This window comes from Notechis scutatus, chromosome 12, assembly GCF_049901735.1.
Source record: "Notechis scutatus isolate UNSWTSFEM ecotype Mainland chromosome 12, rNotScu1.2, whole genome shotgun sequence".
NCBI lineage: Eukaryota > Metazoa > Chordata > Lepidosauria > Squamata > Elapidae > Notechis > Notechis scutatus.
Genome location: NC_142020.1, coordinates 3542501 through 3556771, shown reverse-complemented (window position 1 = coordinate 3556771; position 14271 = coordinate 3542501). Strand labels below are relative to the sequence as shown.

General features: G+C 44.8%; 1 protein-coding gene and 1 long non-coding RNA gene across 2 annotated transcripts in view; one reads left to right on the top strand and one right to left on the bottom strand.

Annotated features, from left to right (window-relative positions):
- The first annotated feature begins 3247 nt into the window (after positions 1–3247).
- Positions 3248–4886, top strand: LOC148129638 (uncharacterized). The gene is made up of 2 exons (XR_015750846.1): positions 3248–4274; positions 4375–4886. It is a non-coding gene; the product is annotated as an uncharacterized LOC148129638 (long non-coding RNA).
- Positions 4887–6806: 1920 nt separating this feature from the next.
- Positions 6807–14271, bottom strand: part of HAPSTR1 (HUWE1 associated protein modifying stress responses) — a 26690-nt gene continuing 19225 nt past the window's right edge. The window contains 2 exon segments of the mRNA XM_087973115.1: positions 6807–6977; positions 6980–7189. Of these exon segments, the coding sequence (XP_087829241.1) occupies positions 6946–6977; positions 6980–7189 (242 nt within the window). The 3' untranslated portion in view covers positions 6807–6945.

Sequence of the window (14271 nt, the reverse complement as noted above, 5' to 3'; positions counted from 1 at the left end):
TTATCTCTGCTTTTACACTTTGCCTATTAAGTTTTTAGACAAGCCAGCACCAAGTCCAAACAATACCTTCTACCAGTTTTGTCCAAGATGTTCGTTGCAGATATTTAGACATTTCATTTGCTGGTGATTCCCTTAACATCTTCAGTAACTATAAGATCAAAAACAGCTATAGGGAAGCAAATTTCCTCTGAGTACCTGAGAATAATGTCTATTTTTTACTAATAAACAGCCAGTAAAATAAGAAATAGCATTAAATATTATTGAAAGTAGGTCACAGAGGTTTTTGTTTTTTTCAGGAGGCAACTGGGCTGTTTTTCTTTTGAAGACATTTTGCTTCTCATCCAAGAAGCTTCTTCAGGTCTGACTGGGTGGTGGGGAAGGATTTATACTCCTTGCAGACAGCTGGTCATTTGCATCCTTTTAGAGGGTTGTTGAGGCCGCTTGGAGGTTTATCTGTGTCCTCAGAGTCACCTGAGTGGTGCAAATGGGTGTGGAGCCTTCTTGGAACTGCCGAAAGGACTGTGTTGTAGACAGGAGATAGTTGATGTCGTATCCCACCTCCTCTGTTGATGGAGGGCTGTACAGTTTTGGCACAGATGGTCTCTTTGACCCCCTTTCAAACCAAAATGTGGACTTTGGCCTGTCCAGGTGGCCTCAAAGACCCACTAAAAAGGATGCAAATGACCAGCTGTCTGCAAAGGAATATAAATCCTTCCCTTCCCTACCATCCAGTCAGAGCTGAAGAAGCTTCTTGGATGAGAAGCAAAATGTCTTCAAAAGATAAAACCAGAAAGTCCAGTTGTCTCCTGAAAAAAAAAAAACCACCTTTGGGACAACCAGGACCTGGAGGACTGAGAATCTCTACAGACTATTATTGAAAGTAGGTATTTATTAATTAAATATATGTAAGCCATCTTTCAAAGCTATCTCCCTAAAATACCGTAAGTCACTATAATCAAACTTTACACTACAAGGTAGTCCTTGGCTCCCAAGTTACAGCACTGAAAAACAGTTACTGACTTGTGACCCTTTTTCACATTCATGACCTTTGCAGCATCCCATGGGTCACGTGATCAAAATTTGGACGCTCAGCAACTGATTCGTATTTATGACGGTTTCAGTGTCCCCTTTTGCGACCTTCTGAGAAACGAAGTCAATGCGGAAGCCAGATTCACTTAACAAAATCGCTTAACAAATGACTCACTTAGCAACAGAAAGGTGGCACTCCGTTGTGGTTTTAACTACAGGACTACCTGTATTCCTCTTTGCACTAGAGAAAAAACTCCCCAAAATGAGGGAATGTTAAGAGAAGCCACACACAGAAGTTGTCTTAGCGTTAATATCCACCTAATTTGCAGCTGCCTGTAAAATCTCTCCAGGGTTCAGGAAGAACCTTAGTTTTGCCAGAGCAGATTGTTTCAAGAGGTCCCTGCAAGGTGTCAACTTCTCCACCTGCATTCAACTCTCTCATGAATGTCTTGTGTTGCCATCTCCTATCTACTTAAAAGCTACCGGGGACAATTTTATGTCTGGCGCTAAAGCCTTGTGAATATTTAGGCTGTTGGTTTGAGCTCCGAGCTTGTCAATTTGGTTGCAAATGTTCGAGGAAACAAACCATTCGAGACATTGTCTGCCCGCTTTGAATTGTGTTCGTCTTATTCAAACTAATTTGCACCTCATTAAAAAGGGATTTAAAGGCCTGACAGACAAGCACAACTCAAAGGGCACGGACGAGGTCTCCTTGAATGGTGATGAAACGTTTGCAACCAAATTGATAAGCTCGGAGCTCAAACCAACAGCCTAACTACCAACCTGAACTACTAACTTGTGAATATGTCTGTTGTATTTGTGTTTGTGCGTTTAAATTATACACCATATGCAGGATATATATCTCCGGAGCAGTGTTTGTCAACCATGGCAACTTTAAGATAAGCGGACCGCAACTCTCCAGAATTCCCCAGTCATTATGCCATTCAGGCCCCTACCAGCTCCCCCCCTTGCTTAGCTTCTAGGTTTGTAAGGATGTTATCACAATAGCAATAGCAGACTTATATACCGCTTCACAGTGCTTTACAGCCCTGTCTTAAGCGGTTTATAGAGTTGGCATATTGCCCCCAACCATCTGGATCGTTTTACCAACCTCGGAAAGATGGCTGAGTCAGCCTTGCGCTGGTGGGAATCAAACTGTTGGCAGCCGGCAGAATTAGCCCACAATACTGCATTCTAACCGCTACGCCACCATGGCTCTATCCTAGCAATTGTCGTAACAAGCCCATTTGATATGGTTTGCCTTCCCACTTTCAGGGGCAACCTTAAATTAACATTGCCCAAAAGTTAGGGCTGCTGTGTGAAGCATGACTGCTCTTTGAAAAAGGCCGACTGCCCAAATACACTGAAGATGGTGGACATTTTGAGCTTCCATTCCAGAAAGTTAGGCTTCTAGTTCTTATTGCACCTAGCTTATCATGCAATTTACCCGGGATGTGAAAATCAGAGTTGTAATGTTCACCCGATTTTAAAAAATCTTTGATCCAGGATGGTTGCTGGATTCCTGGGCTATGCCAACATAGTTCCTAGAAACACAAAGGTTGCCTCCCACAGTAGCTCCCTCTGCTCCAACAGTAGTGGGTGTGCCTCAGTTCCTTCATTGGCCATGCTCGGGTTGGCCAAGGCTCCCATTGTACACGCAAGTCCTTGACTTGTGACAATTGAGCCCAAACTTTGTTGCTAAATGAGACATTTGTTAAATGAATTTTGCCCCATTTTACAACTTGTGGCTTCTCCATTGACTGTGTCGGAAGGTCGCAAAAAGTGATCACATGACCCCGGGATACAACTCGTCATGCGTCACATGCCAAGCATCTGAATTTTGATCACATGACCATGTGGAATGATTCAATGGTTGTGAAAAATGGTCATGCGTGACTTCTCTTGGTGCCATTGTAACTTTGAACTGTCACAAGTCAAGGACTACCTTATTCCAGACAGGCTGCCAAGATTGAAAAAAAATTAAGATCCATTCCAACTGGATTTTCACCCAGGATCAAGTGGGCACTAGATCTGCCATCCCAATGAAGGCTATCATCCCACCAGGCCAGGAAAAACATATAAAATGCCAGTTCCAGCATGTGATGTGACCCCCCCACCCATTGCAGCTCACAGCCCTTGCCCCCAAATATTACCTGCAGATCTGAAAGGTCCGTCCACTCTGACTAGCTCAAACAATGAAGAAAAGTAAACAAGCAGGGGGTGTCGATTTATTTTATTTTATTTTATTACGGTTTTAAAAAGGTATCTATTTCTCCAGCAGAGCAAGGTCACAATTGAAGATTTGCAGGAATTCCATTTCAAACAAAGGAGGGGAAGGGGGAAAGAATCAGCTTTGCATTACTTCACTATAGCTCAAAAGTGTTTTAATATTTAAAATTGAATTTTAGTAATATGCAAGCCAAGCTCAGCTTCAATGCAGGATACACTATATGTAAAATCTGCCCCACATTCATGTTAAGTTTGGTTTACAAGGAAAAACAGAATGAGACAAGTATCACCAGAAGGGCATCCAATCATGTCAGGTTTAAAAAAAAAAAAAAAGGCTGAACTGCGACAGACTATTTCTCTACTCCACCTTTAAGTCCCAGAAGGTCTGTTTTCAAAGAGTTAATAGTCTTCCCAAAGTCACCTATCAAGGTGCGGCCTCTGGGGCTATTCCATGGCCGGGCTTTAAAGAAATTTGCTTGTGACACAACCCACTTCTCTAATGAGGGCCATCATGCAATCGAGGTTATGATTATTTTGGCAGGAGAGTGAACGTTTTGGACAGCAAATAAGAGTTTGTTTGTTTGTTTTTTAAAAAAGCAGTAAAGTAAAAAGTTGAAGCTTTACAAGCACACAGACTATAAAGGGCAGCTGGCTTATCCAAGCCTGTTGTTTTTTTTTGTTTTGTTTTTTCTCTTTGCCAAAACAAAACGATGGCACCAAAATGGTTTTTTTTTTTTAAAATGCTCAAATAATTTTGTTCAGAAGAGCTAGACTGAAAGCAAAGCTTCAAAGCACAGAAGAGTTACTCTAAGTCTAATTGGCAAGAGGGAGGGAGGGATGGGAAATAAATTCCACACACGGAGAGCTACAAGGCTCCGTTCTTTTATCAGTCTACCTGGGAAGCAATCTTGGACCTCCTCTGTCTTAGCATTTTAGTCTGGAGAAAAACCGGACCAAAAAAAAAACCCTCAGCAAAGCTCCATACTCATTCAGTGGACCGGTGATTTAAATCAGGGGTGTCCAACCTTGGCAACTTTAAGACTTGTGGACTTCAACTCCCAGAGTCTTAAAGTCTTAAAGTTGCCATGGTTGGACACTCTTTGATTTAAATCAAAGAGTCTGTGCGTTCCTCAGCGGCCCACGCCCTCATTTCCTATTTCTCCATTCCAGGCCAATTCCTTCTTTCTGAGTATTATTAGATGGCTCTGCTCACTATAGTTGAGTTTTGTTTTTTCAGTTACAATTTCATTCGAAGTACTACTTTTGTGGTTTTGGAGTGGGTGGGTTGTTGTTGTTTTTTGGTAGAATATATATATATATATAATTGTTTTGTCCCAGTCTTAATCCTGCACCCACAAACATTTAAGTGCTTTAATTCTCCAGAGAGAAATGCTCATTTAAACCAGAAAGAACCACCTCACAAGGACACCCTGCCATCTGGGCTCTCTCGTGAAGTCAAGAAGCCATCCATGAGCTGCACTTCAACAGTGGCAAATCTTTCAAAAGAACATCTAAAAGATAACGCAACCGGAGACTTGAGGCTGGAATTAATTTTAAATTCTCATAGTTTCGTGACAGGTCGTTTTTAACTGTTTTTAAGATGCAATTAGCAGTGTTTTTTTCTTTTTCTTTTTTAAAAAAAAGCTCCACGAAGTAAATGAGAATACTTATGCTTCTCCCAGAGAATATCTGTGGCTTTTTAAGTTGGGAGCACCCTGTCCTTCACACTGCATTTTTTTCCAAAGGCAAAAACAAGGGGTGTGCCATTCAACAGGTTTCCCCTCCCCCCCCTTACTGCTTACTGAACCCCTCCAGAATCAGCCCCACGCACACATGGATCGCCACATGGATTTGACACCACCATTCCCAAATTAAGATAAATAGGAAGCCTCGGGAGAGAGACGAGAGAGAACTGGGAAAGGCTGGAGGGGAAATGAAGAGGCTTCTAAATAAAGAATCCTGCAGGTTTATTCAGCTTTCCAGTCAAGCAACAGTTCAAGGGGAATCTGGCCATTTGGAAACCCTGCAAACTGCCCTTTCTGCAGTCAAGGCAGATTAGAGATGCCATCCTCCTCGGCCAGAAGGCAAAGGGACGAAGGGGCTGTAGCCAAACACACCTGGCGGGCATCAGAACACAGAAGACTAACCTACCATCTCCCAAGTCCCAGTGCTAGTGGGAGAGTAGTAACAATCCTTTTCCTTTGATAAAAATGCAACAGAGCTCTGGAGTTACACACAAAGGAGGGTCCATGTGCCAAGAGGGAAGAGGAGGGGAAGAGGAGAGGGGAATTTTGCACCCAGGTAGAGCCTTCAACCCCGATGTCCTGGCCCTCTCCCGTTTACCTTTCTCAAGGTAGCTCAGTGGGTAGGTGTGTCACATATCTGGCTCGAAAATGGTGGCTCCCTTTTGCTATACCAACATGGCCTTCTGCTGGCGATGGAAGGCTTGCCCAGCTGAACCCCAACGCTGGGGGTTTCGCAGGCCTGAGGCCACCCAAAATGGACCTTCCTTTCAGGGGACAAGGGGTTCTCCATCTTGCCCAAATGCCAAAGAAAACTGTGTCTGAGACACAGGTGGTTCCTGCTTTTTAAAAGCAGCTCAAACCTCACCTTCCCACCCCGCCCCCAACATCATGATGGGAAGACACAAAGGACAAACCCCCTTAAAGAAAAAAAAAATTCCTACCCACCCAGTTTTCTCCCTGCACACTGAGGAAGGGTATAATACGTACCTGTATTACCAAAAACCACACGTCCTCTCAGGGACAAAACACATTCCTCTGCTGGGTGACTTAAAAGCAACCCATTCAAAACCTTCCAGGTAGAAATTCCTGGGGCAGGAGGAAGAGGAGGGCCTAGGGGCAGCTGCTTTCACACACTCCCTCTCTCTCTCTCACACACACACACACCCAACAAACAGCCTTTTTGTAATGACTTAAGTCTCTGCCGCATCATCACCACCAGGGGAACCTGTTTACATCACTCCCAGCCGTCAACTGCTTTGTAATGTTTTTTTAAAAAATGGACACAAGCCAATGCTTATAATGTGCACACTTATTTAAATAGAAAATTATGTGTCTAGTAGGCTTTAAAAAGAAAATAGTAACATATTTGAGTGTGTGTGTGTGTGTGTGTGTGTGTGTACACACACACACACACACACACACATTTTCATTCCTTGTCTCTCTAAAGGAAGCATGTGAGTCTTACTTGCCAAGTCATGGTGTTGAAACGGTTGTCTGAAGTGGCAATACTCTTGAAGCAAATATTGAAACACGGCAAGAAATAAAGGACAAAAAAGCAATCTATAACCAAATAAAATGTCTGATATTTCTTTTCTTCCCTTTAAGAGTACACATAAGGTCACTTTTAGCCTTGGAATGGATGTGTGATCTAACCTGCGATGAGCTTGCTAGCTACGACACAACGTTGGAAATCCTCTTGCTAAAGAATCTACTTTTGAGGGAAGCCAGAGAGGTTGGAGAAGGAGTCTAAACCTCCGGGGTATATTCTTTCTTTTATGGCATTTTTTTTTCTCTGTATGTGTGTGTGTGTGTGTGTGTGTCTTGTGAAGAGAGAGCCTCAAATTTGTTTTCCCAGTGGGCGGAGGAGCACCAGTGGGCTTTTGAGCAAAGGGTCGGGGGGGGGCAGGGGGAGGGGGGGGAGGGCAAAAACAACTGTTGCCACTTAGATCATACGGTTGCGTTTATGGGTCGGGAGTCCGTAATGCCATCACCGCACTGGGCTGAGGTACGCTTTCTAGTTCCACCATTGTCCAAGTGGAGTGCCATTTCTTCAGATATGAAAGTGTTCAAGTCAACGTCATGGAGTCCGTTTCTCCTTCGGCTGCCGTTGGAGCCGCTGCTCACGTGGGTGGGGGAGCCCGGGGTGCTCGAGCGGACGCTGATGCTGGCCATGGCGCCACTGAGACCTGCAAGGGGGGGGGAGAAAAAGGAAGGAAAGAATTAGACGCTCGGGGAGGAGCCAGGGTTATCCACAAAGCCGGAGGGCTGCGCTGAAAAGGGGCTAAAAAAAAAAAAAAAAGAATGGAGAAGTGCCCGTTTTCCCTCGAGGTCTATGTTAAGGTGAATCCACAAACCGCTCTGGACCACGTCAGCAGTGAATCATTTTTGTCAACTTGTAAAACACCCCCTACACTTGTTTCCAAGTTGGCATAAGGAAGTGGGGTGGGGGAGGAAAGAAAGGACTGGAGAAGCATACAGCAAAATGAACTTAGAAGCACATTCCAACTTTATCTTTAAAAGCAGTGGCCCCCAACCTTTTTTGTACCACGGCCCGGTACAAAATGTTCAAAATGATCCACGGACCGGTACCGGCATCAGCACGCACGACCAAGGCAAGGCGAGCCGAGCGACCGGCCAGCCAGCCGTCCCCTGCTTCTCCCCGCCACCTTCAACTCCTCCTTTGTACCTTCTTGCGGTCGATGGGCTTTTCGGGCTCTTTCTTAATCTCCTCCTGAGTAACGCGAGACTCCACCGCCATCGGGACGGCTCTTCGTTCGAAGCCGCCCCCCACCCTCTTCGACGAAACTAAGGCGCGAGGATTCCTTCAGCACCCAAACGCCGCTTTCCAACCGACAACCGACAAGCTCACCCGGAAGCACTTTCTCAAGCGCCGTCGAAACAAGATGGCGGCGCCCAAGCAAAATAAGCGGCCTGGTACAAAATGATCCAGGGCCCGGTGGTTGGGGACCCCTGTTTAAAAGGATTGTAGCTAAGCTACTGAAGCTTTGGCCCAGGAAAAAGCTTGAATTGGAGAATGTGATGGATGACACCTAGCCTGTGTAGGTGCTTAATTGGAAAAGCTGATTTATGGCACACCCAGGGGGAAGGGAGGGAAGCAGGGTCACAGCTGGAATCCTGATACGTTTTGACAGTTTGGGATCCTTATAAAAGTTGCAGCTCTTCCTTTTGGAGGCAACTTCACACGAATAGATCTGGGCCCTTCCCTAGAGAGCAGGGGCCTCCAACCTTGGCCGCTTTAAGACTTGTGGATGAGGAATTCTGGAAGTTGAAGTCCACAAGTGTTAAAAAAGTGGCCAAGGTTGGAGCCAGCCCCTGCACTAGAGGACACCGGGCTTACTTGGAGCTTTTGGATGCTGAGCAAAAGGTCAATTATAGCAGGGGTCCACAACACCTGGTCCATGGACTGGCATTGGGCCACGGCATGCCAGAAACCGGGTCGCAAAAACAAGTGAAACCCCATCCATAGGATGCATGTAGCAGGAGAAACCATGCCCCCTCCAGCCAGTGGAAAAACCTCTCCCTACGGAACGCATCCCTGGTGCCCCAAAGGTTTTGGGGGGGGGGGCACTGAATTATTAGAATTTAGGCCCCCCGCTGGAGAGGGTTATGGAAGTGCCCCATAGATTCCCTGGGGGTCTGTTCAGAAAGGCCTTCCCCTTGCCCTCAAGCCAACTTTCTCTAACAAAAAGATACAGGTGGGTCCTCAACTTACGACCACAACGGAGCACAAAACCTCTGTTGCTAAGCAACAGCTGCTAGGTGAATTTTGCCCCGTTTTATCACCTTCCTTTGCTGCAGTCGTTAAGTCAGTAACACAGTCGTTCAGTGAATCTGCCCCCCCCCACTGACTATGCTAGCCAGGTCACAAAAGGGGGGAATCACATGGCTTTGAGACACTGCAACGGTCATAAATAACTAACCAGTTGCCGAGCCTCTGAATTTTGATCCTGTGGTCATAGAGATGCTGCAAAGGTCGTAACTGTGGGAAATGGCCACAAGTCACATTTCTGCAGTGCCACTGTTAACTTCGAACGGTCACTAAATGAACTTTTGTAAGTCGAGGACTACCTGTGCTCCAGATGACCACAAAAAGATTAAATCAGGGGGGAAATCATCCCTGTAAAATGCCTCCCCCCCCCCCGGCTTTCCCATTCAGTAAGCCAGGTCTAGAATAATTTGGGGGGGGGGGGAGAGAGAGCCATATTCTCTACCTCTTGGCTATGCGAGGTATTGAGAATGGAAGGGTATTTCACGAGCTCTTCAGCTGAGACATTTGCTCAAACATACAGATCCTAAATGCACATGGTGGAAAAGGGGAAGGAGGCCAGTTTTGTCACCCTTCTTAGCAAACTTTTGTCATCCGGTTAACTGGATAGGGTTATACAATCTGCGATATGTTAACAACAGAATTTAACCAGAATTTAGGTTCTCTACGCATCAACATCAGCTGGGTTCTTAGTCCCCCAGAAGAGAAAGGGTTGGCTTTGCTGTGGAAATACCCTTCCTCCCATTCTCCCCAAAGTTTAGCAAGCTGCACAAATAAAACCAGATGCTTCAGAATATCCAACTAAAAGCTCAATCTCTCCAAGCAGAAGCCCTTCAGACGTCCAATCCCTTGCAAGTCCCAAAGATGCTTTTTCCCCAAAAGGCAACTGGATCTTTTTTAAAAAAGTTTCGCTTCACATCCAAGAAGCTTCTTCATTTCTGGGATGAGAAGCAAAACGTTTTCAAAGAAAAAAACCAAGAAAATCCCGTTGCCTTTTGGGGGGAAAAAAGCACCTTTGGGGCAACCATGGCCTGGATGATTGAGAATCTCCATAGACTTTTAAATCACTTACAACGGCAAACAAAACTAATAGGAAGCAACTCCTTACAGAGTCCTTTCCAGATTCTGGCAGACTCAGGTTTCCTATACCATTTGGAACCAACTAAGAGGGGCACATAACTAGAGCAGAATTCCAGTGCATAGCCCAAATCTGCAACAACAGAGTCAGGAAAACACTGAGAAAGAACTAAGAAATGCAAGAAATGCCAAAAATAACCAAAGTTTCTTCCAATATGTAAGGAACAAGAAAAAGTCAAAGATATGATAGGTCTGCTAATGGGAGAAGATGGCACGGTGGTGACAGGCAGCAGGGAGAAAGCAGGGCTGCTTAATTTCTTCTCTGCATCTGTCTTCACGCAAATGAGAAATAATAGCCCAACCTACCGAAAATAGCAGAGTGGGAGACAGAGCAAGAATGCAGGTCAAAAAAGGCAAGAAATAGGTAACGAAACACTTAACCATTCTAGGAGGGTTGAAATACCACAACCACAAGGATTACATCCCAGAGTAGGAAGGAGATAGCAGGCGTGGTCTCGGAACCCCTGAACAGAATCTTTCAAAGCTCCTGGCATAACACAGAACTGCCAGAGGACGGAAGAACTACAATAGAGAGGAAAAGTGGATCCAAGAAATCCAATCAGCTTCACATCAATACCTGGGAAAATCTGGGAAAAGAAGATCAAGCAATGGATAGAATAACAGAGTTGGAAGGGACTTTGGAGGTCTTCTAGTCCAACCCCCTGCTTAGGCAGGAAACCCTACACCACTTCAGACAAATTGTTATCCATCACCTTTTTAAAAACTTCCAGTGTTGGAGCATTCACAATGTCTGGAGGCAAAGTTGTTCCACTGATCAATTGTTCTAACTTAATTTGTTAACAGATCATGCCAGACAAATCTTATTGCCTTCTTTGATAAAGTGACTAAATTAGTGGATCAGGGAAATGCTGTGGACATAATATACTTGGACTTCAGGAAGGAATCTGAAAGTAGACCAGAGTTTACTTCTTGGTAAGATAAGAACAATGGGAGATAGACCAGGGGTCTCCAATCTTGGAATTCTGGGAGTTGAAGTCCACAAGTCTTAAAAGTTGCCACGGTTGGAGACCCCTGAGATAGACAGTGCCACCACCAGATGGATTCGCAATTGGCTGACAAACCACATTCAAAGTCCTTAATGGACCTGCATCTCCATGGGGGGGAAAGCATACAGTGGGGTACTTCAAGGTTCTGGTTTGGGGCCAGTACTCTTTAATACCTTCCTAAATGAGGGGTGGTCTAGCTGAGGGGTAGAAGGAGAGCTCATCAATTTTGTAGACACCAATTTAGGGGGAACACTTTGGAGAATAGATTCAAGATTCAAAAGGCTCTTTATAGACTTCAGCACTGGGCCCTACCCAACAAGATGACGTTCTTGTTGAGAAAAGGTGAGAAAAGTTAAGGTCCTGCACCTAGACAGGAAGAATCCAATGCACAGGTATAGAAAAGGTGGTATCTGGCTCAAGGGTAGCGAACTGTGAGCGCTTGGTGTCCTAGTGCAGGGTCCACAACCCCCAAGTTGTCACCCGTTGAGAACCGGCCGCGCAAAGAGCGGGCAAGCAAGCTAAGCTCCATTTGCACAAGCAGAGGGTGTGTGCACTAAACCACCACCCCCAGCCCCGCCAGTTCACAGAGCAGGAAAGACTGGGGGGCGCCTGTCTTAGTGTGTATGTGCCAGCTCCCCACCCCCCCAAAAAAATGCAATCCTAGGCTGCATGAACAGAAGGATAACATCAAGATCATGAGAAGCGACAGTACCACTTTATACCACACTAGTGAGGCTGTATTTGCAATACTGCATCCAGTTCTCGTCCCCACGATACAAAATAAAGAGACCCTAGAAAGAGTACAAAGAGCAACCAAGATGGTAAGGGGATCTGCAGGAGGAATAATACAAGGCATAGTTAATGGAACTTGACATGCCTCTACCAGGTAAGGTAGAGGGATAACGTGACAGCTGTCTTCCAGTACTTGAGGGGCTGCCACAGAGAGAAGAGGGTCGACTTACTCTTCAAAGCAGGGCAGGACAAGAAGCGATGGGCGGGAGCTTGTTAAAAAGACCTCTAACCTGGAACTAAGGAGGAATTTCCTGCCAGGGAGAGGAAACAGCTTGTTTCCCAAGAGTTATGGGTGCTTCCATCACTGGAGGTTTTTCGGAAGAGATTCCCACACCTCCCTCCAAAGCTCTGTCTGTACCGGCGAAGGCGTTTCGCAAAGGGTTGCCGAAGCCTGCAGGGAGATTGTGTCCCTGTGTGGGCTTTGGCAACCCTTTGCAAAAAAAAAACCTTTGCCGGCCGGCACACCCCTCACAAGCCGCTTTTTACAGCGGCTTGCTGAAGGGCTTGCAAGCCGATGGGATGCTTTTAGGCAGCCAATTTTGCTGCCTAAAAGCATCCCATTGCTTCCAAACTCTTTGTGGGCCGAGTCGGGAAGCTTCAGAGCGATCTTGCATAGCTGGAGAGAAGACAGCTCACTAGATCTTTGCAAGGTACCCGGCATGGCAGGATGTGTGTGTGGGGGGGAAGCAATTGTGGGGAGCATGAAGTATTTCAATGGGTCGGAGAGTCCTTGAGTGGTCTTAAGTAGGTGGCCTGTTCCGTCACTAGCACCACCACCCCTCGACGCCCTGGCCTCATGTGCAGTTGGCGACCCATACATTTGATTAGCAAATGCATGAGCGAAAGCAGGGAGCGATTGCGGTCAAGTTACACGATCCACTCCTATGAATCCTCGGGATATGAATAAAATTGGCAGGATATCGTAACGCAAGGGCTACCTGTAAACATGTCCCAATCCATGTTGGGAATTCTGGAAGTTGAAGTCCAGAGATGTTACAATTGCCAAGGTTCAGAAACACTGGTCCAGACAGACCGCATTTGTCTTTTGGACTTAAAAGTGAATCCGGATGTGGTGACCGAATCAAGATGCTTCAGGATTTGACATGTGAAGTCTACACAGCTGCCCTTACTTCTGGAGAGCTACGGGGACTAAAAAAGAGTTGGTGGGCTCTTGACTGGTTGAGCATCTGGTACGTTTTTTTGGTCAAAGGTGACAGAAGACTGTTGCTGGAGACTAAGGTTTCCACCCTTCTGGCTTGCAACCCATGCTCATGCTCGATCAATAGCAGCTTCAGGCCACTTTTGATTCAACACACACTTAGCCATCAGGAGTTCAATTGCAGAGTGAAGGTCACACCTTCACGTGATCAGGAAGGTCGTCTCCTGCAGCATACTTTCTTTTATGAAGTAAACTTGCAATGGCTTCTTCTACTATAAAGACTCAAAAGTAGTAAACAAATAACTAATTCAGATTTAGAAAATGAGGCTGATTAGAAAGTATTTCTAGTCCACACTTTCTCCCCTTTTTCTGAAATCCAGTGCTTTCCCATATCGATTTGACTCATTGGAGGACGGAGTCCAAACTATACTTTCATTACGTACTGAGGGGTTGCTTCTGTTTCACAATTTAGCTTTTTGCCTGCTTACTTTTCCTAAGAAAAATGAAGACATGGTATACTCCTTAAGACTTAGGAATGCATGCTCCATTTTGAGTAACTGAATTATTTTAAATTAAAATCAATAAATGTATAATTAAAATGTCTCCCAAAAGACCTCTTCCCTGTTTCTTCAAAAGATTGAAAACATTGTGCTTTTACACAAATTAAATGCCTTTGCTTTTTAAGGCTTACTAAGTAATAAATTGCCCTTACAAAACAAATCTATTTGTAAAAAATTAGGAAACGCTTATCAGCAAATATGCACAGAAATGTATTAATTTTTTAAAAAACTTTATTTTTTCCCAATTTCAAGTTTACTTCCCCACAAATTATTTTCACATTCTCGACACAAGTAAACCTGCCAAAAACTTTAGCCTCCAGTGCCTCCCGTAACACCTCTGGCTACAGAAATGTTTTCTAAAGAAAAAAGACATTCCACTTGTCAGACACAAATTATATTCATTTGGAACATCTCACCATCGTTCTATCATTTAAATTTAGCTATTTAATTAACACTTTTTTTTTCTTCAATAGCCTGGAAGGTCTAAGTTTGAAGCAACCTTGTCAGTTCTGCTTTTCCAAAATTCTACCTATTTTTTTTAGTTCCAGCGAACTTAAAAGAAATATAACTAAGTGCACTCACAGATAGGCCACCTCATACCCCAGGATGCAAGAAGTTCAGAAAACAATCACTTTGAAGAGGATAACACATGATGAAGTCCTAAAATAGACTGAATGGTTTTTAAAATAAAATTATATTCCATTCACCACCTTTAAAATTAGGAAATTGTTGTCCTATCTACCGAGGCTCTTCTTATTCATCCAAAAATATGAAAAGCCCCTTTTCTGCCTACCAGAAAGTTGCCTGGCCCTATATCTGCTGCGGG